This window comes from Pyricularia pennisetigena, chromosome 3 (genome assembly GCF_004337985.1).
Source record: "Pyricularia pennisetigena strain Br36 chromosome 3, whole genome shotgun sequence".
Taxonomy (NCBI): domain Eukaryota; kingdom Fungi; phylum Ascomycota; class Sordariomycetes; order Magnaporthales; family Pyriculariaceae; genus Pyricularia; species Pyricularia pennisetigena.
In genome coordinates this window covers 7365172-7387052 of record NC_043742.1, presented here as the reverse complement: position 1 = coordinate 7387052, position 21881 = coordinate 7365172, and the positions used below count along the sequence as shown (strand labels likewise).

The 21881-nt window shown below is 50.4% G+C and overlaps 3 protein-coding genes across 3 annotated transcripts; 1 reads left to right on the top strand and 2 right to left on the bottom strand.

The window, feature by feature from the left end:
- Positions 1–4321: 4321 nt before the first annotated feature.
- Positions 4322–8975, bottom strand: PpBr36_03759 (uncharacterized protein; the record flags this gene model as incomplete). Its single annotated transcript, XM_029890929.1, has 3 exons — positions 4322–5191; positions 5265–5362; positions 6311–8975. The coding sequence occupies 3 exons, from the start codon at positions 8973–8975 to the stop codon at positions 4322–4324; spliced, it is 3633 nt and encodes a 1210-aa protein (XP_029753081.1).
- A 698-nt stretch (positions 8976–9673) lies between these two features.
- On the bottom strand, positions 9674–11373 carry PpBr36_03758 (uncharacterized protein; the record flags this gene model as incomplete). Its single annotated transcript, XM_029890928.1, has 2 exons — positions 9674–11291; positions 11360–11373. 2 exons carry the CDS (start codon positions 11371–11373, stop codon positions 9674–9676), a joined length of 1632 nt encoding a protein of 543 aa, XP_029753082.1.
- Positions 11374–12931: 1558 nt separating this feature from the next.
- Positions 12932–21065, top strand: PpBr36_03757 (uncharacterized protein; the record flags this gene model as incomplete). Its single annotated transcript, XM_029890927.1, has 2 exons — positions 12932–14337; positions 14417–21065. The coding sequence occupies 2 exons, from the start codon at positions 12932–12934 to the stop codon at positions 21063–21065; spliced, it is 8055 nt and encodes a 2684-aa protein (XP_029753077.1).
- Positions 21066–21881: the final 816 nt, after the last annotated feature.

The following is a 21881-nucleotide window of genomic DNA, read 5'->3' as shown; positions in this document are numbered from 1 at the left end:
AGAGCTTTGCTTTGGTTATTTTGTCCTGTCCTCTGCATTTGCTTCTGTACATTGCCGCCCGGCAAGCCGGTTGCTGGTCGGTTGCATTATTACAATGCGAGCTTACAGCCTTGTCACAAATTCAGCACATTTGACTTGACAGGACCAACCCCCGCGGTATCCACCGGCCCACAATTTAGTTTGATGACACCCTTGTGGATAACCAGTCGCAAATACTTCGTAGTAACCTGCAACCTTGGTAATTAGCACATCTCATTTTTGCGATTGAACAGAACAAAGAAAGAATTAAGACGTATCTGCCAGCCTGTCAGCCACCAGCCACGATCTCAGACAAGGTTTTGCATGAAAGCAAAATGGATAGACCAATTTGGTTCGAACACTCAAATCGATCGAAACTAACCGTCATAGCAACGAATTTTGCTGCAAAGAGGAGAAGGAAAAAAAAAAGAATAATCAACAATGGACAAATCTGGATGGATGCATGGTTGCATTAGCCGTTGCCGCCCATCCATCCGATCCTTGTCAAATGACCTGCAAGAACACAGTAGGGTAACGAACGGATCGGCATATCACGCTTCTTTTTTTTTTTTTCTCCCCTCTCTTGCCTTTACTTTTCCACAATTTGTTCTCGGGTGACGAGAATCATTACCAAAAAGAAACCGGCCAACCAACCACGGTGTTTTGGGATCCATGTGGTTTAATCCCTTGTCCCTTACTCACATGGCAGCGATAGACAAAGTCTGAGATCCCAGGCATCGAAACCGTGCGCTCAAGCTCCCATTGGCTTCCGTGGGCCATGGGCCGTGCGCTAGCTTTACCCAGATTGACAAAAGAAAAAAAAAGTCGGCGATTGTCATGACAAGCAATCTGACTGATGTTTTACATAGCATAGTATAGGTATAGATCTACATATAGAGTAGGCCTAAATCGGGAATCGAATCGTCTAAGTCATGAGGGGTCGACTCCATTTGAGGACGGCAATGCCTCACGGGTCAAACTAGGCAATCTCTACGTTGTATTACTAGTCTAGTGCCTGCTCATGTGCCAAGTGGAGGGTTCGGTGCATTACCGAGCATGAGCACAAAACAAAAATTAGACGTTGGTTCGGCTCGACGTCAGAATCCAACGTTGACAGCTTGACGTGAGGTCCGTGAGCTTATGGAACAAGGACGCTCCCTGCAGTTGGGAAGAGGAGACGCTTACAAGGTATACGAAGCCTTCCTGTGGTAGAAAAATAAGGGACGCGGCCAAGAGCCGCCGACAGTCTAACTAAAGCTGGAAATCTGATCGTGATTTGATCATTTCCAAACCTCGCGATCAATCTGCCCAAACTTCCATGCAGTACGGTACGAAGTTTAAACGAAGTACCAAGTGCCATAGTGCCGTACCATCTATTCAAAATAAAATAAAAATAACTGAGGATGTTTGCAGGTTTGTTCGGTTCACCGCCAAGACACTTGGTACACGCATCCACCGGTGAGCAAAACATCAGATAACTACGGTGAACTGCCGTGCTCCATTCGGTCTGATAGTTGCAGCTTTGTCGGGTTCTGTCATCTGAACCCTCCTTCCCATGCACATCTATGATCGGACTGGGTTCCTGGACTGATTGACGACTATCGTGTTGTCTCAGCCTTCAAAGGCCATGCCTGTCAATTTTGTCAGAATTGTCAGCCATAATATTTGATCGGCGCCCGGTGAGCTTATCAACGGCGATGCGATTTCCCAAAGACGCATAGTAGCACACCGAGTATACCTAAGCATATACCACTTGGGGCAGGTATCAAGTCGTAAAAGGGTACCGGTGTGCAAAGGATTCATCCACCGTGTTTTGTACCTGCAGTCAGTGCGTTATACTGCAACTCTGGATAACCATTTCCGCATGGCTTGGCCGCTTGCTTGCATACAGCCATCTAGTCTAGCTTCTTTTTGGCGTTCCGCCCCTCCCTCCCGCCAGCGCCGCTTTTCAGAACTAGCTTGACGTCTGTGCGGACCTCCTCTCCTCCGGCTCTCGCCCGGCACTTTTTTTTTTTTTTTTTTTTCTCTCCCTCGCGCGTTGCATGCCTGATTCATGCTCTCGTCCGGGGGCCCGTTTTGTGAACTTGTGAGGAAGGCCGCCACCAGTAGGCATCTCCTATTTCCGCCCAACCTTTCCGCTCCTCCCTATTCATTGCATATATCCCTTATTCCAGCTAGCTGTGTTATAATTATGTTCGGACCTCCACTGCAAGGTAAGCAAGGGTCCGGTACGAAGTGGCGTGCGACATATTTTGGCGTCGAGCTTAGGGGGAACTTAGATCAAGTAGGCAAGCGCGTCTGTCTGTCTTGTCTGAACCGCGGTCGTTTGTTGTCCGTCTTTCCATGTGCGCCACAAGGGCGACATTATTTTAGTCTACTCGACGGATTATCGAGCTCCCGGCCCCAATCACATCACAAATATTAACAATGAAAGCTTGTAGCCATGGACCTCTTTTGTATATGCCGTGATGATATCGCCCCCCCCTGCATTCAACTGCGTACATTACCATCGCCGGAGTTTCAAACCCCTTGCATGACGTTATCTTTTTTTCTTCTTTGCAAAAGGCATCACGGAAAAAAAAATTCCTTTGCATCCGAAATGTGCATTCTCCAATCGCGCCACCGTCCGCAAACTCTCCGGCCGATGTCCAGATCCATCGGTTCAACGCCGCGGCACCTCAAGTATCACGAGTCATATTAAACACGCAGGCGAAAAAAAAAAAAATAACAAATCCCCGAAAGTTTTTATTTTAAGTTTTTTTTTTTTTTTTTTTTTTCTGTATGATCTCGGTAAAAGTTCAACTAGCAGTTTTGGTACCACGGGATGGAAAACACAGTTCATGATGCCCCTGGTTGGTGTACCGTAAACACAAAGATATTTACGGGGTGCTACGGCCTGCAAGGGGACAAGAAAAAGTAGATGGATGTAACAGAAGGCTGTCGAAGGTCGCAAATTAGCCTTGATGTTGGATCAAGTCCCATCGCCGTGGGCTGGCTAGATGCCGGGCAATCAAAGTAGGCGGGTTACAATATACATGGGTGGCAAAGACTAAACTCTGGAGAGGTAGGCACACAAGCGTAATAGAATTGGGGCCATGAAGCACGGGCCGTTCATGTATTTTATATCAGATCTATTGAGAACCCTTATTCAAAGGGGACGTTGTTTCGTTCAAGCAACCTGATCGCAGCTCATCTGCGTGTAGTCAAGATACCCAACCGCTATATAATGTATTGAATCACATATCTAGGGGTAACATATATGAAAATACCCAATGTCAACACTTAGAAAGCGTAGAACCCAGGGGACTACACGGTTAAACCCGAAAGAATAAATATAACCCTAAAAGGGGAAGTTATTAATACGACGTATAGGCAGATCAGCATGGAGGAGTTGTCTGGGACTCGATGCGCAGAGGGGAGAACATTATGTTATACCCAACTTTATCGAAAAGAGGCTGCGATTGCTCTAGAGATGAGGATAGCCTTCAATGCGAGCCATGGGCCCATACAATATGCTCAATAATCAAGTACCTATATATTCGACGTTAGACAGATACTATACACTGGACAACGCGAGTATCACTCATTCGATGTTCAAAGGCCGTATATATATGCTGTTGTTGAGAAAGTAGACTTGAGGTCTGTTCAAAAGGTTGCGGGTACTTATATGTATCGGTGAGGTAATGGGTGTAATTAATTTGATATACACAGAAGAGTATGTTCGTTAAAAGGTGAAAAAGCCGTTCGTCAACGCATAAGTGAGAACGCGATCCAATCCCTCTACTTGTTTGCCTGCGAGTTGCAGGGATTATCTAACCCCAGGTGTACCAAAATACAGCAAATAACAACGATATCAACAATAATAGTAATGAGGAGGTGGAGTTTCGGAGAGAATATACAATAATGAATATGGTAGAGCTCAAAAAACGTACATGGAAGGTACGCAAATAAATGAGTGGCAGATTGAAAGGGACTGGAGTATATTTAAAAAAAAAAAAAAAAAAAAAAGCATAACGGTAGCCAGGAATAAGCAGAAAGTCAAATACGGTTCATCTTAGTGTCCATGATCATGGTGTGTCTTTCTCGTCCTCTTGGGAAGGGGGTAAAGACTGTGCAACGCGGCAATCCCAGTTGAACAAAAACCCACGTCAGCCACGCCCGAGTGGCAGAAAGAAGTCAACTTCAGTCCAGGATCTGCTAGGTCTTGCAGAAATATACCATGTATCTATGTATAGTCAATTGCAGAATTGTACATTTGTCCCTCCAGACACGAAACACAGTTAAGTCTTCGCATGCGAATCCTTCAAAGCTTCGCATCATTCCCTTCCTCTCCCAGTAGATTCAAAAACGCCTGGTGCACCTCGTCTGTGAGATCACTGGCCTGCAGACTCCTCCCTTTCTTCGCAAACGCCAGCCTCGAGCACTCCCTCGTCACGGCGCACCCGCCAAACACAGCCAACCGCACTGTCTCGCTGCCCTGGCCCTGGCCCTGGCCCTCGCCGCCAACCTCCTGCCATCCCTCGCTGCTACCGTCCCACAGGCCGTCGAGCGCCGCCTTGCGCCACGCCAGCATCGTCGCGATGCTGCCCGTCAGCGTGTCTCCCTGCCCACCGCTGCGCTTCTTGCCGCCCTCGAGGTCGACGACGAGCGCGTCCCTGTCCCCACCGTTGCTGATGATGTCTTTGCCGCCCTTTTGAACAATCGTGACTCCTCCCAGCGCCCTGGCGAGCGCGTCGGCCCTCGCGGTGGCCGTGTCCCCTTCCTTGGCGTCTTGGATGCCCAGCGCACTCGCCAGCCTTCCAAACTCGACCACGTTGGGCGTCAGCACGGCGAGCCTGTAGCCCCTGACCAACGCCGGGTCTTTCTGCACCAGTTGCAGGGCATCCGCGTCCAGCACCAGAGGCATGTTGCGTTCCCTAGCCGCGGCCACGACTCGCGCGCACGTGTCTTGCATCAACGGATCGCGGCCAAGCCCCGGCCCTATCACGAGGACGTGCAGGCGAGATAGCATCTGTATAATTGGCGACGCGACTTTTTCCGGGTCTGGGTCGTGTTCGTCGCCGGCGGTGCTCGAGCCGGCGGAGGAGCTCTGGCGCATTAGCGGGTGCACCATCAGGTTCGGGCTGTACGTCTTGATGACTGCGGCGGCGGCCGGCGTGCAGATGACATGTGACTAGATGACATCTGACGGTCAACGCAAGATACAAAACAACGAGGGTAGGAATCAAGCGGGCAAAGGTACTAACCATGTCGCATCCGAGACGTGCGCTGGCCATGGCAGAGAAATACGGCGCGCCGGTGTAGTCTTCACTACCTCCGATGACGCCGACGCGACCCAATTGGCCTGCGGCAGATAGAACACATTAGGTTAGCCCATTTTTCGAGGGTTTGATTGTTGATTGCGGCTGCCTGCCCAGCCAGGCGTGATGCGATCGTCATGACGGAAGAAAAGAGACGCCCACCTTTGTGGAATTTGTCCAGCATTGGTGGGACCAAGCGCCGCACTCGCGCCAACACTTCTCTTGTGGCCGCAGACATTTCGAGCTTGGTATCCGCAGTCATTGTCAACCAGAGATCAAAATTTCAGGCAAAACAACAATCTATCATGTACTCGCATTCAATGCGCAGGCTTGTTTTTGTGACAAGGTGGATTTCGTGAACCCAGGCGGTTAATACCCAGACGTAGGTGTGACGTAGCTGATGAGGGGTCACCTTGATCGCCAACGCAAGCCGATATTGGTTCCAAACACAGATAGCATCTGACAGTTAGTTCTAGATTTCTTGGTGCATGACGAGCGCCATATTTGTTACATGCAGAGAAATCGCATGCAGACGAACGTCTGCGAATATATACTATGTACAGGTCTGCTCAAAAGACAATGTTATATATCCGCCCAGCTATACAACAACAATAATCTGCTATTTAACACGGTAGTGTCTGCGAATATATCTATCTCATACATGGTTGTTTGTGTAGAAAACTTATATATAGTCCTTTCTGAAAAGTTCATACGTCGTTCGATTTGAATCCTACATATTGCCGCTTGCTACAAAAGAAATCTACTTGTTCTGAATCTCTTGCCACCGCTTCCTCAGCTTCGCTTTTTCCCTTTCCCTAGCAAGCTGAGAAGGGTGTGCTAGCTCTACAGGCTTTGCATTGTTGACCTTGAGCCACTCGCCGTTGAATGCGTTGACCAGCCAGTTCTCAAGCTCTGTAATAATTAGTATGCGTATTAGATCAACCATTCCGAGGCATCCCGTGGGCATCTTGGGCTAAGAAATGGCAACTTACTGTCGTAGATGATGTGGTTGGCATTATGGAAAAAGATGCTGTGGTCACTGTCCGGGAAGACATGGACGTCATAATTTTCCACTCCGCCCATGTCCAGATTGTCCAGCAGAGTCAACGAGTTCTGAAAATGCACATTGTCGTCTGAGGCGCCATGCATCAGAAGGAATCGCTTGTTAGAGGCCAGCGCGCTGACGTTGTGGACAGCGCTCTTGGCGTAGCCATCCGCGTTCTGCTGCGGCGTGAGCATGTATCGCTCCGTGTAGATCGAGTCGTAGAAGCGCCAGTCGGTAACGGGCGCCACCGCCATGCCGTAGCTGAACGTCTTGCCAGCATCCGCCTCGAGCGTCTTGAGCGTCTGGAAGCCACCATAAGACCAGCCCCAGATGGCAATACGCGAAGAGTCGACGTATCCGAGGCTGGCCCAGTGTTTGGCTGCGGCGATCTGATCCTGCGCTTCGATCTCACCAAGCCTGCCGCGGACGAGAACGCGGTTCTTGCGTCCGATGAAGCCAGTGCCACGCCCGTCGACGGTTACAACGATGTATCCCAGCGATGCGGCAACGTAGCTCTGAAAATCTACGGTGAATTTCTGGCTTACTGACTGTGATCCTGGTCCGCTGTACTGCTGGAACAGCACTGGGTACTTTTTCTTCTCACTGAACTGCGGTGGCCTTCTTTCCACGTAGTTGATTTGCACACCTTCAACATCCAAAGTACCGTAATTCAGTAACGGCAGGTCGTACTTGCGCGCATTTTCCGCCAATTCCTCGTTTTCCTCGATGACAGCCTCATATCTTTGCTTGTTGGCTGGTGTGCTGACGACCTTTTGCCAGGGAATCTTGGGGCCCTTGTAACTGAGCAGGGCATAGCCAGCCCCCGAGGAAAAGCTGACGTCGTAGTATCCCTTGGCCTCGGTGTCCGTAAATGGCTTCATGTTTTTACCGTCGAACTGCACGCTGTAGATGTGGCGTTGTGTGCTGCCTTCTTTGGTCGCAATGAAGTAGACGAGATTGTTTTCGAGGTCGACTGCTGAAGGCGCGTCAACTACCTCCCAACCCGGACCCGATGTCAACATGACAGGTTCCGGGTTGTCGGGAGGCGAAAAGTATGCGAGATGGTCGCCGTCGTTGTGAATGACCGTGTCGATGTACCCATCCTTATCGCGGCCTCTCTTGGGGTCAGCAGGAATATATTTGGTCTTCTGTGAGATCTCGAACCAGCCGCCATCGATATTCCCAACATCGACAGTGCGTGCTGTCTTTCCCGTCCGCTTGTCCACGTCAATTAGCACCACGCGCATGATGTCGCTGACACGATTTGTCTCCTTGACAATGACTTGGCTCCCAGCCCAAAGAACCGTCGTGATAAGCCGATCGTCGTCGGCAAAACCACCAGTGATGTCGACAGAAAAGACATCGCCGCGGGCGATATCATAAAACTGGACATCAACCACGGGATTGTGAGAGCCCGGGCGTGGGTACTTGATGTCGCGCACTTCTGGGTACGTCTCCTCCCCGGCCTTGGGCTTCTCTCCACTAGGCCTAGACATGAAGTACTGCACTGGGAATGCGGGCACTCCGGTCTCGTTGGTACGAAGGAATGCGACATATTTTCCATCTTCTGACCACCACGTTGTGCTGGCACCTGCGATGACCTCCTCCTCGTAGACCCAGTCCGGAACGCCGTAGAAAAGGTCGGCCCCGCCATCCTTGGTGATTTGTGTAACCTTTTTGGAGCCGACGTTGCGTAGGTAAAGGTTGTTTTCTCTTGTAAAGACTATTGCGTCACTTGTAGGACTCCATTGCGCATTCTGTACCCTGACATCGGGGCTTCCCGGTATGAGAGGCTCGGCAGTTTGAGTCGCAACATCCCAGATCCAGTAATACGCTGTGTGCGAGTGCCGCCAATTGTTCTTCTGTTCTGTGCGTAGCAGAACCTTTTGCTGGTCACGACTCGGCTGCCCGCCGGATGGCATGTGCAGGTGGCCCTGGTATCGAAAGCTCCCCGTCTTCATCAGAGTCCGCCGGCTTGCCGTCACGTCGACTTTCGCTTCAGTCGAGGAATCTGGGTTCTCGGCACGCACGTCCTCGACAACGATATAATCCTTCCCCTCGGCGTCAATCTCAATCATCAAGCCGTCCTCGCCTTTGGGACCCTCAATCCAGCTGATGTCGTGCGAGTTGGCATACCATGTCCCGGACCTGATTTGATCCATCGTTATCTTCTTCCCGCTCGTTAGGGACGCGGCTTTTGTCTTTTCCGGATCGTGTTCGACCGTGGATGCGTGCTTGTACGACTTGGATGCGATGTATACAAACAGACCACCCACCCACGCCGCGACCAGCAAGCCGGCCACCACGATCATGATGCGCCGGAACTTGCGGTCCATCTGTTTCCCGCCCACTGTGTACACATCGCGGCTGGCGAGGAACGGACCGGTTTCTAGGTCTCCCTCCCTATCTATCTCCTCCTTGAGGGGGTCGTCCTCGTCAAAGTCTGACAGGCGATCGTCGCGGCGGATGGGTTCTGCCATTAGTGGCGGTCGTCGTTGCTTCTTGTGGGTCTCTAGGTCGTTGAGATGATCGAATACAATACTAGTTGTCGAGATGGACGAGACGGAGTCGAGCGAGTTCCTGCCGTCGCCAGACTTCCTATCGGCCGGCATTTTTGTTCGTTTGCAGAACTGTTCCAGTATCTGCAAGCATCGATGGAAATATTGAAAAACAAACGTGGATTGAGGTGGCTTTAAAGATACGAGGACAGAAGACCAGATTCTACGCCCACCGTCAAAGGTGACATATCCACTGCAGAGGAACCACGCTAAGAAACCCGGTTTCTGATGGCAGGAATGGTTTCGTTGAACGCTAAAGGACCCTTGCAAGCATTTCCTACAGTTTGTCCCAATTGAGGGGGTGCACAGACCATGTAGTGCCGATCAGGCAGGGCCAAGTGCATCATCCCCTTCCATTCGGCTCTATTTTGGACCTCGTCAGTGGGCCTGCCAAGTGTGAGATCGATTTGCTTATTGTTAATTGTGGCTTTGTGAGTTGTCAGTGGGTTGGGAGCCTATGTACAAGAGGCAGGGAACCAATATCCCTTGCTATTGAGGCTGGGTTAGGTTTTTGTCAATTCTTGTTAGGCAGAAGCATTGACCCTGTAAAAGTCCCAGCCCATCAACCCATGGTATTATCTGAAATTTGCCGATCTAATGTCCGGAGAGCATCGCGAAGCTACCTGAGGTAGGTACCCAATCGAGAGAATGCAAGTAGATTTCTTTCAAGTCCAAATACGCCGAGACTCCATGCAATAATACGCCTATGCCACTCCCTCGTGCCGCTTTTTGTCAACTGTCAAATTATGCTGTTATGCCGTAAAATCCCAGGGCTTGAACGCTTCGCGGATAGCATCCGCCTCCTGTTTCTCCTCCTGTTCGGTCTGAACACAGTCACGCCACTGAAAGCGCTTATCCAAGCCTAAAAGTTTTGCCATGACCTTGCGGCCAAATTGAAGGTCAAATCGCACTGTCTGGTCGAAGCGCATAAGTAGACACTTGCTGATTATGCTGCCTCCATTTTCGTCGTCGTCCTCGGCATATATCCACACGCGGAAATAATCACCCTCGACTTCATCGCCAAGTCCAAAATCGCGTTCCTCAAGCTTTGGCAACTTTGTGTTCTCTGCCTCGACTTGGAAAGCCGCCTCAACAAGGCCCCTCTTTATCATGTCGGTTGAGATCGGCATGACTTGCCAGTGAGGGTGAATGCCGCGCTCCCTGCTAATCTCCCACGATACGGTCCCCAGCTTATGCTTGCTCAAAGAGGATACCATGGCTTGCAGCGATTCGCGGAAGCGTGTGCATTCCTTGAAGGTGGCGTCGGCCTCGGCTCCCATATGCTTCGTGGTCAATGTCGGGGCGTGAGTGAGTGGTACAATGATCATGTGAGCCGGAAAGCTGAGACCCTGTTCCTGGAAAGTCTGTGCGGATGGGAGCGGTCCTTTGGCAGTAGCAACATACGCATCCTCGCCGATTGTGCAGACCATATGGGTCGGTAGGTTAGGATTCGACAGGCAAAAGAAGCAACGGTCTGGTCCAGGCGGGGGAGACCTGTTCCTGTCGTTTCTTCGCCTCTTATTGTTTCGACGGTCTCCATCATCATCCCTAGCAAAGCGTGAGTAGCCCTCGGCCTCATCTGCAGTTCGCTTTTTGGACCCGCTTTTGTAGAATGGCGACACGGTAGTACCAGTGGGCAGTGTCGATACTGTCTCGGTCTGCAGGCTGAATGCGTACATCGCCTTCGCCTTGCTCGGGTTGCCGAAGCTAGCGAGAGACAGAAACCGTGTGATGTCAAAGCTGGTCTCACCCTCACTCTTTGGTGGATGGAAGAAGGCTTCGCGCTCGTAAAAGACATCAGAGGAATTCATTGCAAAGTGATATTTCGGTTTGAGAGCAGCGCACAGCTCAGCCACAGTCTCGCTGCTAGGAATCGTCGTGGGGTCAACTGCAAGGTTGACGCGGGAGCCGTTCCAGACTGCCGCAGGCCATGTTGCAGTGAGGAGGATATCAGCCGAGTTGGCGCCGCGCAGCGCCTTGGCGTCCTCAGCGGTATGAAATGGGAGGTGGTGTTCCTTGGATTGCCCGAGGATGTTGGTGTCGAGCAGGCCGCCCAAAGTTGCGATCCGCACGCCCTCAGAAGTCTTGGTCACGCTTCGTTTGTTGAGATAGTGGAGGTTCTCGCATATTTCCTCCTCGGCCACTATCTTCTCGACGATTCGGGGTGGCAGCGGTGTTGAGCCGACGGTGAAGTAGGTTGGTAATGGGACTTTAATTTCGCCATTAAGCAGTGCAGCGACAGCATCGTCGTCTGCTTCGGTAAATAGGTTGCCCGCGACGATGGCAAAGGCGAAATTGTTCTTTGCTTGGAGAGTCGCTAGTTTAGAAAAGGCAGACTGCAGTTGTCCGTTGACACTGCCAAAGACGAATCTGGAATTGCGCTGTGTCAGAAGGGATTCCAACTATTGGAGTCAGCTTAGACAGTAGGAAGTACTGACATTTTGGTGGCCATCTCTCTGGCGAACACCCCACCGGGTTTACGGAAAATTGGACAAAGAGTACGGTGCCCATCAACGTCGCTATCTTAAAAAAAAAAAAAAAAACCCCCCACTGCCGCTCAGAGCCAAATCAATGTAGCTATACCGTTCCGAGGAGCGGGGACGCGGCGATTGTTGTAGCTGCAGATGGTGACGTTGAGAATAGCTTCAAGGATCGCGTCGCGAAATTGTTAGATTTTCGGGTCGTCGTTGAACGTTGTTCAACGGGTGGATCCTAGCTTCAAATAAAAGGTGGGGATAGCTTGAGACTTGAGACAGTTCTGGTATTTACGTTCAAAATCAATTGCTTGTTGGGCGAGATAGGTGCATTTGACAAGCCAGGTAATCTGACAGAATTCGTTGTTGGATTAGAAATTCGACTCAGTTGCACATGCAATCCTTGTATCTACCCAGGGAGTTCTGAAGTAGGTTGGCCTTTACATAAGGCCTTCCACACCATGTATGCTTGCTTGCTTACCTTGTAAGTTGTAACCTAATCCAGTCAAGCAACAGAATAAGGAGCGAACTTAAGCCATCCGGGAGCACCAAAACGCGGTTGGTCATTTTCAGTCCTAAACCATGCGTCCATAAATAATCAAGCTCGCTCGTCCGACTTCTCCAGACAATGAATGCAATTTTCAAAACAGTTGACTCGAGGCGCTTGACTGACCGCCACCAACAGTAGATAGGTATAAAAGGGCCGCATACTACTGATCAAAGCTTTTTTTAACTTTTGAAATCCAATCAAGCTCCTATAAGCAAATCAATCCAGTTGCTTCAACTCAGTCCGAACGACCCCCAGAAAGCCCTATCAACATAGCCCATTTTTTCCCAGAATAGGTTAGGTGGGATCAAGATCAGCGGCTCCAGAGTAGCATCTTCTCCAATTGTCTTGATGGCTGTATGTGATAGACCGATCTCTCTAGTAATACCGCTTATATATGCTGGTAGGCATCCCACTCATGGTGTACCTTTTCCAATTTGCGGATCTGATGACGATGAACATGCGGCTGTTCATGGGTGTCCAAAGTGATGCCACCGGCATACGGCGGAAGGCGGTGACACGTGAATCGACGGCATGCTCAAACATCTACGAATGATGCCTTTGTCTTGAGACTATTGAGGCCCACTTGCAACCTGACGGCCATAAACGAGGTGACGAGCCGCCAGCCGATAGACACTGGGAGCTATATGACAGCTGTAGTTTATTGTGGGACATAATTGGATTTGGCAAGAGGGACGGCTGGAATTGAAGACCAGGGTAGCTTGCTTGTATCAACAAACTCCAGCGCTCCAATCAGGTGGGCCACAGCGATGCACCCCGCAATAAGTCTCGACGCGCGTTTATCGATAAAGATTTTTCGCTGCTGGGACCAAAAATTTCCAAGCGGCACCAGGTCAAGTGCCGCAATCGATCACCGACATGTTAAACTACCTCTCCTAATTACCTTGTAACCTATTGGACATGCGCCTGTCTTGAGCGGACAGCCTCCTTGTGCTGAAAACAAGAGGACCATACGTCAGTCCCTCAAGATGCCCGTCTCAAAGTCGGGGCGCATCGTCAAGGCCCGCCGAGGCACCAAAGAGACGGCACATCAAAAACAGCACCGATGGGAGTCTTTCACCACCAAGATCTCCAAGCTACACTCGCTAGATCCTCTCCGTAAGGTCCGAAGACACGATCTCGAATCCGAAGACCTATCCGCTACCACATCCTACCTCCGAAATGGTCTCGAAAAATGGACGGATCTGAACCTGTCCAAGCCGTTCATCTCCTTTAAGCGGGAGCTGCTGCCGTTATGCGACAGCCTCCCCCAAATCCTCCATTTCGAGGAGAAGATTATGGGGCTTTTGGTACAATACATAAGCCTGCACGAGAAGGAGGCTCTGGAACCGCTGCTGGATCTTCTTGCCGCCTTTGCACACGATCTGGGCGTTCGATTCGAGAAACATTATCCCAAAGCGCTAGAGCTGATTATCGGCCTTGCAAACCGCCCACAAGATGCCGAGGTCGTCGAATGGACTTTTGCAGCTTTGGCGTTTCTGTTCAAGTATCTTGCTAGGCTACTTGTTCCGGACCTGAGACCAACTTATCGAGCCATGGCACCTCTTTTGGGAAGAACGAGGCAACCACAGTACATCGCCCGGTTTGCCGCTGAGGCGTTGAGCTTTCTGGTGAAGAAAGCCGCAGCCCCTTCCCACCGCGACACATCTCTGAAGTCATTGATTGAGTGCGCTAGGGATGATCTGCTATCCCAGGCTGGCGAGAAGCACTTTGAGCTATACTTTCATGGCATAATGACCATGTTTGCCGAGGCTCTGAAGAGTTCAGGGAACACACTTTATTCCAACGCCCCTGAGATATACACACGTCTTGTGGAGTGTGTGCCGGATGAAGAGTTCAGGCCACCATCTGAGGACGCTTTCTTTGCCGAACATAACACCATATGGTCAGACGTTTGTTGTGGAGTTCTCATAAGCGCCATACATTACTCGACCCCTGAGACATTTACCCCGTTGGAGAACGCTGTCATTGCAACTACTCAAGCGGCTGTGGCTACTCGGGATGTCCAGGACTACCCATGGTCGCTGTCACTACGTATCCGCCTCTTCGGAACCATGGCCGGCGTTCGTCGAGGCACCAGGCTCACAAACTGGGCAGGCTTGATCCAGGGGCTTTCCAGTGCAATGCAGGCTCTCTCCAAGACACCAAACAAACTTCCCCAAGGGGCTTTGCCCCTGATATGGGAGCATATCGTTGTCAACATTGCAATCGTGTGGAACCAATCACCTATGGATGCTCTTATATCATCACTGCAGACTATGACGGCAATCATGACACGGGAGCCATTCATGAGATCTTTCATTCCTTTCTGCAGCTATTTTTCGAGTCTCAATCCAGAGAGATTCAGGAGTATATTTCAGGATTACTTCCAAAAGTGAGTTAAACCCTCTTCGACAGCAATTTCCAGCCTCACTTCAGTTTTCAAATGTCGGCTGACCATATATATCACTTAGATTCATCAATAAGCATTGGTCAATTGACAACAACGAAGAGATGCTCTGTGTCCTGATTCCCAAGATGGTCGAGTCTGGTGCTCTCCAGCCCGGTGGCGGAAGTGAAAGCCTCCATCTGCCAGAGTCATGGCAAGGTCAGATTGTCAGCAAGTTTGAGCGGCTAGAAATAACGCCTTTTCCTGAAAGAGGAGCCTACGACAAAGATCCCAAAACGTGGAGGGACAAGTGCCTGCCCAAGTACTCTGCTTTACTGAGGGTCCTCGAATCGACAAGCGTACACGCTTCCACGAGCGCGAGGATAGCAGAATTGCTACTCAGGAAGCTCAAGCTTGCGCTTAGGCCATCCACCTCAGTACCTACAGATGAAGCCCACTTTATCGTCACCTCTGGCTTCAGAGCATACCTCCGCATGGCGCGAGATGTTGACCCAAGTCTCAAGCCACTTCTGCGAGCAGCTGCCCCCAGATTCTCCCGCTTGACCAAGTTTTTGGAGAGTATTTTGGCATACGAGGAGGCACTTGCCAGAAAAGGTCTTGAAGATGGAAGTTCTAGTGGTAGCGAAAGTCCTCAAACGGAGGAAGACCCCTACACAAAGTCACTAGTCCAAAACCTATCGACAAGCAGCCACGATCTTCGCCTCGTCTCTTTGAAACTGTTGCGCCAGCTACCGTCTGCACCAAAAGACTCCTCTTCGCCCCTAGCGATTATGCTTCAGGTCGAAGAGACACCGTTGGATCTTGCAAACATGAGGACAATATCCGTGTATCTTCGCAAGCTCGGCAAGATATATGCTAGTATGGATCAAAGCTCCTGGTTGCGGAAAGCAGTGCCAACATTCATGTTTGGCATGATGACAGTGCGCCTCACTCCTGTATGGGACGATGCCGTGGAGGCCCTGAAGGACATTACGGACTCCAAGGATGGTGAAGAGATAGTGGCATCACTTGCATTTGAGTGGCTCGAGGTTCCATCACAACGATGGAGCGGCCCCCCGAAACCTACAATTCAATCAACCCACCGTCGGTCGACTGATTTCGAGTGTACGAATCTTGGCAGTCTCCACGAGACTTCTGAAATGACAAAGAAGGTAGTGGATGAGATTTTCGACGTCATGCTCAGCGAGTTCGAACAGGCGCAGACTGTTGTTCCAAACATGTCACAAACGGCTCGGAGTAAAGCACTCAAGGTCCTCACGGCGATCCCATCAGTGGCTGAACGAAGATCGCGAAAGCTGGTACCTCATCTTTTCAGTTGGAATAATACTGGCAAGGTGGAGACCGACGAGTCTGATGAGGAGCAAAAGGGGAATGCCGACGAAAGCTGGAACCTGGCCGACCGCAAAGCACTGATAGGTGTTTTTGCACTATTCCAAAACTCCAAGGTACTCTACCAGCATGAGCAGGTTTACAAAGTGATGCTTGATCTCATGTCAAATGGTGATCTCGACCTACAAAAGCTGGCGCTCAAGGCTATTCTTGCTTGGAAACAAGATGGAGTGAAGCGTTATCAGGAAAACTTGGAGGCGTTACTTGAGGAGTCAAGAATGCGAAACGAGCTCACACTTCTGTTCCAAGGTGACAAAAAGATTCGTGATGAGGACAGACCAGAGCTTATGCCAGTCCTCCTCAGGCTTCTTTACGGAAGAGCAATCTCGAAAAAAGGAGCTGCTAGTGGTCGGGCCGGTGTTCAGGGGACCCGCAACGCTATCATTCGCAGCCTCGATGTCGAGGACATTGGCCGTTTCTTGGAGATCGCCTTGGGACCCATTCATGATGTGCAGGTGCTTGACGGCACCGGCGTCGACCGAAAGATTGTCTCTAGCAGCCTTGTTCCAGCGCGAAAGCAGGTTGGTTTACTGAGAATGTTGGACACAATTATTACCGAGCTTGGCTCCAACGCCACATTATACATGGGTCCGCTGGTAAATGCAGTGCTCTACTGTCTGATACCAGCGTGCCGCCGCCTGCGCACGGACAAGGACAAGAAACAGCAAGATGCTGGGGAGGACGAGGAGGACCACCAGAGCTCTGACGAGGAAGATGAAGAAGCCAGCTCAAGCGAAACATCTTTGCTTAGAGCAGCCCGGACTGCAGCCCTGAAGTGTCTTTGCGCCCTTCTTGTTAATGCTGCCGGATTCGACTGGACTCCTTACCTTCCCGTTATTATTTCCGAAGTTGTCAGCCCGCAGCTTGAAACATTATCCTCTGAGACAACGCAGGGTGTCTCATGGACCCTAAGACTGCTGGAAACGTGGTCTCTCATGCCACGTTGTGCCCTAGCGCTATCACATGACCAACGAATCATTCCAACGGTCATCAGCTGTATCTCAGTGGCACATACCAAAGACGAGGTCAAGATATTTGCGTTGGGAATCGTGCGCAACCTAATCAGGCTTGCCTTGGCGCCCGAGGCTGAGTCTGAATTCAATGAGCTTATTCTTGAGGAGATTCTCCGTCCCAACTTAGACTTGGTTCTAGGCACCATCGGTAACCTTGTCATCAAGGAAAAGACCAAGAACGGTCAATCCAAGGAGAACTTGATAGACAAGACTGAAGATCCAAAGGACGATCAAGCAGCAGGGGAAGATATTGTCGAGGATGCGGGTGACGAGACCACCTTGGTTCTCGCTCCTATTGGCAGGCATCTCCTTGAGGCAGCCGTTGAAACAGTCGTTGAGTTGGCCCCCTTGGTCGAGAACTCCAAGAACGTTCACAACCTTGTACAAATCTCAACATTTTTGCTCAACCAGCCGGCGCGCGCCGTGAACCCCAAGGTCAAGGGCTCCATTCTGCTTATCTTGGAACGTTTCGTTGTACTGGAAAACTTACAAGATGACGATAAGCTGCGGCGTGATCTGTACCAAACCATATGCTCTCTGTTCAGTTTCTTCAAGGACCGTCAAAACCGCCAGGCACTTTCCAGGCTGATGCTGGTCTTTGCGACGCAACAACCAGCAATTCAGGAGGTTGCAAACTTGTCGTCCCAGCTAAACTCATTTGTTGAGAATCGTCTTGATGAACCCGATTACGACCAACGACTAGCCGCGTTCCGGGCCACCTGCAGTCCAAGGGATGTGGCCTTTACTGTCGAGCAGTGGTTGCCATTGCTTCACAACTTTATACACTACATCCACCATGATGAGGAGCATGCAATCCTGGCACAGAATGCGGCGGATGGCATCTGCAAGTTTATCGAAGCAACCTCGGCGGCTTGGGACGAACCATCATTACGCAAGCAATACACGAGCATACTAGACCGAAACCTTCTGCCTGCGATTTATTCGGGCGCTAGAGAAGAATCCGAGCCCGTACGCAGGGAGTTCCTCCGCGTATTTGGCTTTCTTGCTACGCACCTGTCGTGCTGGGAGCCGGTTAAAGATCTGGCGCTCTTGGTGCCGGAGGCGGTTGAAGCCGATATGAACATGGAGGACGAAGGTCAAACTAAGAAAAGGGATCAAGACTTTTTCTACAACATCCTCACACCAGCTGTATCCAGGCAGATACAGGCTTTGCAAGTCCTGCAGGGTGTCAATGAGCGAGCCGGGCTCAGCAGTAGAAACGTTGGCAAGTTCTTCATTCCTCTGCTTGAACATTTCATCTTTGGTCGTGAGAACGGAAGCGATGATCAAGGACTTGGAGCACAAGCTACCAACACGATTGCAAGCTTGGCTGGCTCTCTCGAGTGGTCGCAATACCGCGCATTGCTCCGCCGATATGTATCTTACATCAAGTCTAAACCTGACTTGCACAAGCAAGTGGTCCGCCTCTTGGACAAGATTGTCGAGACGCTCGAGTTGGCTGCCAATCAGGCCTACAACACTTCTATGGACATCGATAGCAATGATGCAACGTCGCAGAAGACGCTGGCACTAGCAAAGAAGCTTCCCAGCCAAGAAAAGTTTACCGAGGAGGTGTCGGGAAGCTTGTTGACGACTCTGCTCGATCACCTTCACGAAAAGGATGAGACCACTGTCAGCTCCCGTGTGCCAGTGGGCATCATTGTTGTCAAGCTTCTGAATTTGTTACCCCAGAGTGCTCGTGACCTCAAGCTACCTGGGGTTCTCACAGACATCTGCCATATCCTGCGCAGTAAGGCCTGGGACTCTAGGGAGATGGCCCGAAAGACCCTCGTCAAGATTGCCGTCATTCTCGGTCCGTCTTGCTTTGGTTTCATTCTCAAGGAGCTTCGTGGCGCTCTCACCCGAGGCTACCAACTGCATGTTCTGTCCTACACGGTACACTCCTTACTCCTTGCTGTCATCCCCGAATTTGAGCAGGGAGACCTAGATTACTGTGTCAGTGAGATCGTATCGGTCATCATGGACGACACCTTTGGTATCACCGGTCAGGAAAAGGAGGCTGAAGAGTACACCAGTAAGATGAAGGAGATCAAGAGCAGCAAGAGCCAAGACTCGATGGAGCTGATTGCCAAGAACGCGTCCATCAGCCGCCTCATCAATCTTGTGCAGCCACTCAAGGACTTGCTGATGGAGAAGCTCAATATCAAAATGGTCAGGAAAATCGATGAGCTTCTCGCCCGGATCACGGCGGGTCTTCTGCAGAACCCGGCGGCAGAGAGCCGAGACACTCTGGTATTTTGTTATGAAGTTATTCAGGAGGTCATCAACAGTGAGAAGCCCGAGGCCGTGAAAACTCTTGACCCGAAGCTCAAGCGGTACCTCATCCAAAAGGGAGCCAAGAAGAACGACCGTGGCACCACGACCAAGCATACCTACAAGCTCAAAAAGTTTGCATTTGATGTCCTTCGATCTCTTATGAGGAAGCACGATAGCCTTCGGACTGCGAGCAACATCAGTGGCTTCATCCCCCATCTGGGCAATGCTGTCCGTGACGATGGAGAGGAGGTTAAGATTGCGGCCTTCAAGCTTCTTGTTGTGCTCGTAAAGGTACCGTTCAAGAACAACGACTCAAAGCTTCTGTACGAAATGGCCCTGAAGGACGCACTGAGGTCCATCAACTCGTCGGCATCCTCCACTACGGAGCTTGCACAGGCTGCTTTGAAGTTGATATCCGTCATTCTTCGGGACAGGCGAGAGGTTGTCGTCAAAGACAAGGACATTGATATGATCATTGGCAGGATCAAGGACGATCTCACAGAGCCGCTACACCGACACGTTACCTTTAACTTCCTCAGGTCTGTGCTTGACCGCAAGATCGAAACTGCTGCTGTCTATGACACACTCGACTACGTCGGGACTGTTATGATCACCAACGACGACAAGGACACTAGAGATCTCGCGCGGGGTGCCTACTTCCAATTCCTTCGTGAGTATCCCCAGAAGAAAGCAAGATGGCAGAAGCAGCTCAAGTTCCTCCGGTCAAACCTCGACTACGACCGCGAAGGTGGTCGTCTCTCCGTCATGGAGGTCATTCACCTGCTACTCATCAAAACTGCAGACGATTTCGTACAAGAGATATGCACCTTCTTCTTCCACAAGTTGGTGCTCGTTCTCGCCAATGATGATAGTGAAAAGTGCACACTCGCTGCGGGTGAGCTGGTCAAAGAAATCCTTCGACGCTCGAACAAAACGGCAACGCAGGCATTCTTGGTGCACATGCGGGACTGGCTGGGCAAAGAGAGCCAACCAGCTGTTGTTGGACTGGGCATTCAGGCTTTCGGATATTACTTCGAGACTAGAGAGTCTAGCAACAAGGACAACAAGGACTTTGACCTGCTTACTGGCAAGATTTCAGGGGCTCTTGCCGACCCGTTTGACGATACGGATCTTGCTCAGACATCTTTGAGGGTCATGCAGAAGTTGGTGGACAAAGACCCGTCGAGGGTTTTCGTTCCCAGCCTCACTGAGCTTTGGGAGAGAGTCAAATCTTGTCTTTCACATACCGACCCTACGGTCAAGCTTTTGGCTGTGAGACTCCTGAGCTCATACTTGGCCGACTTTGCCAAGAGCGATGGAATGCATGGATCCTATGGTCTTGAACTTGAGAAGGACGACATCTTGGAGCTGATCCAGTTGAACCTGAAAGTTTTACTATCTGAGGGTGTCAGTGAGCCTTTGGCCGACGAGGTTTCTCGCATTCTCATGTTCTTGGGCAAGACCATCAAATTTGAAATGGCGACAGACGAAGAATCAGCATCTGAGTCTGATGACGCGGACGAGGAAACCAAGGCTAGCTCCGAAACGAGCATCTTCGGAAGGCTAGCAGCCATCGTACGCAGGGAAGCCAGGCCGCGGACCGCGGAGCTCATCCCTAAACTAGCCGCCATGGACGTCATGACTGTGTACTGCTCCCAGGCGCCCGCGGCAACGATGCAGCCACACCTGCGAACAATCCTCCACCCGCTGCGCAACCTGACCGACACGTCCATCCCGGTGCCCTGGTCTCCAGATCCCGACTTTAGCGAAAAGTACGAAGCGCTCAAGGGCAAGGCGCACGCGATCATGGAGACGCTCCAGGACAAGTTCGGGACGGCGTCTTATACCAGGGCGTTGTTGGACGTTGGAGAGGAGGTCAAGCAGAAGAGGGAAGAGAGAGGCAAGAAGAGGAAGATCGAGGCGGTTACCAACAGAGACAAGTACCACGCGGAGAAGAGGAAGAAGTTTGAGAAGAAGAAGGAGAGGAGAAAGGCCAAGGGGCAGGAGCACAGAGCTTTGAGGCAGGCAGTGTAAAGAGTTGTTTTGAGGGCAGGCATTGGGAAATCGGTGTTTTGGTGTTCACTGTTGGGGTTGAAATGGCTTGGTTGAGTCTAAAACTCTCTTTGGCGAAAAGAAAAGAATATCGTATATAATTATATATTTTCAATGCATAAATATTTCATACGCACCAGTTTTCGCACATGTGTGCCTGCATGCTCATGGATGAAGTGCATTCGTCTTGCTAAATAAAGGGATCACTTATCGGCAGGCAAGTCAAGTAGTGACAGTCGCTTTTGGGGCCATTCATCATAAAGATACATATACCTGATGCGGGTGCCAATTGTGCGGGCAAATATGGTTGTCAACTAATGAATTTGCTTGATATGGGGCCTGCAAATTTCATATTCCGCCTATATAGTCAGATCCATGGTGTATGCTTTGTTAATAGTTACACATGGGCAAGTCAGATTACTGCCATTTTTTTTTAGTATGAAGATATCAGCAAGCAGACAATCAAGATGAGCTCGGGTAGGGTAGAATATAGTGGTTATTGGTTAAAAGATTAAAAAACAAACTTCGGATGATTTTTTACGTAATTTCGCCTTTCTTTGTGCCCACTCATCAACTATTCATAATACATCCCAATAGTACATAGCTTCAGAGGGCCAATCAAGGCTCACTAACAGTAGCAGGATCAACAAATGAAATTTATTTAATGCCGAGACGACTATGTTGAAGCAAGTCGTCTACTGACCGTGGAGAGCTGTAAGCAAATCCCACCATCTCATGCCACAGACAAAGAAGAAAAGAAAAGAAAAAAAAGCTATATCTCTATATACTCTATGTACC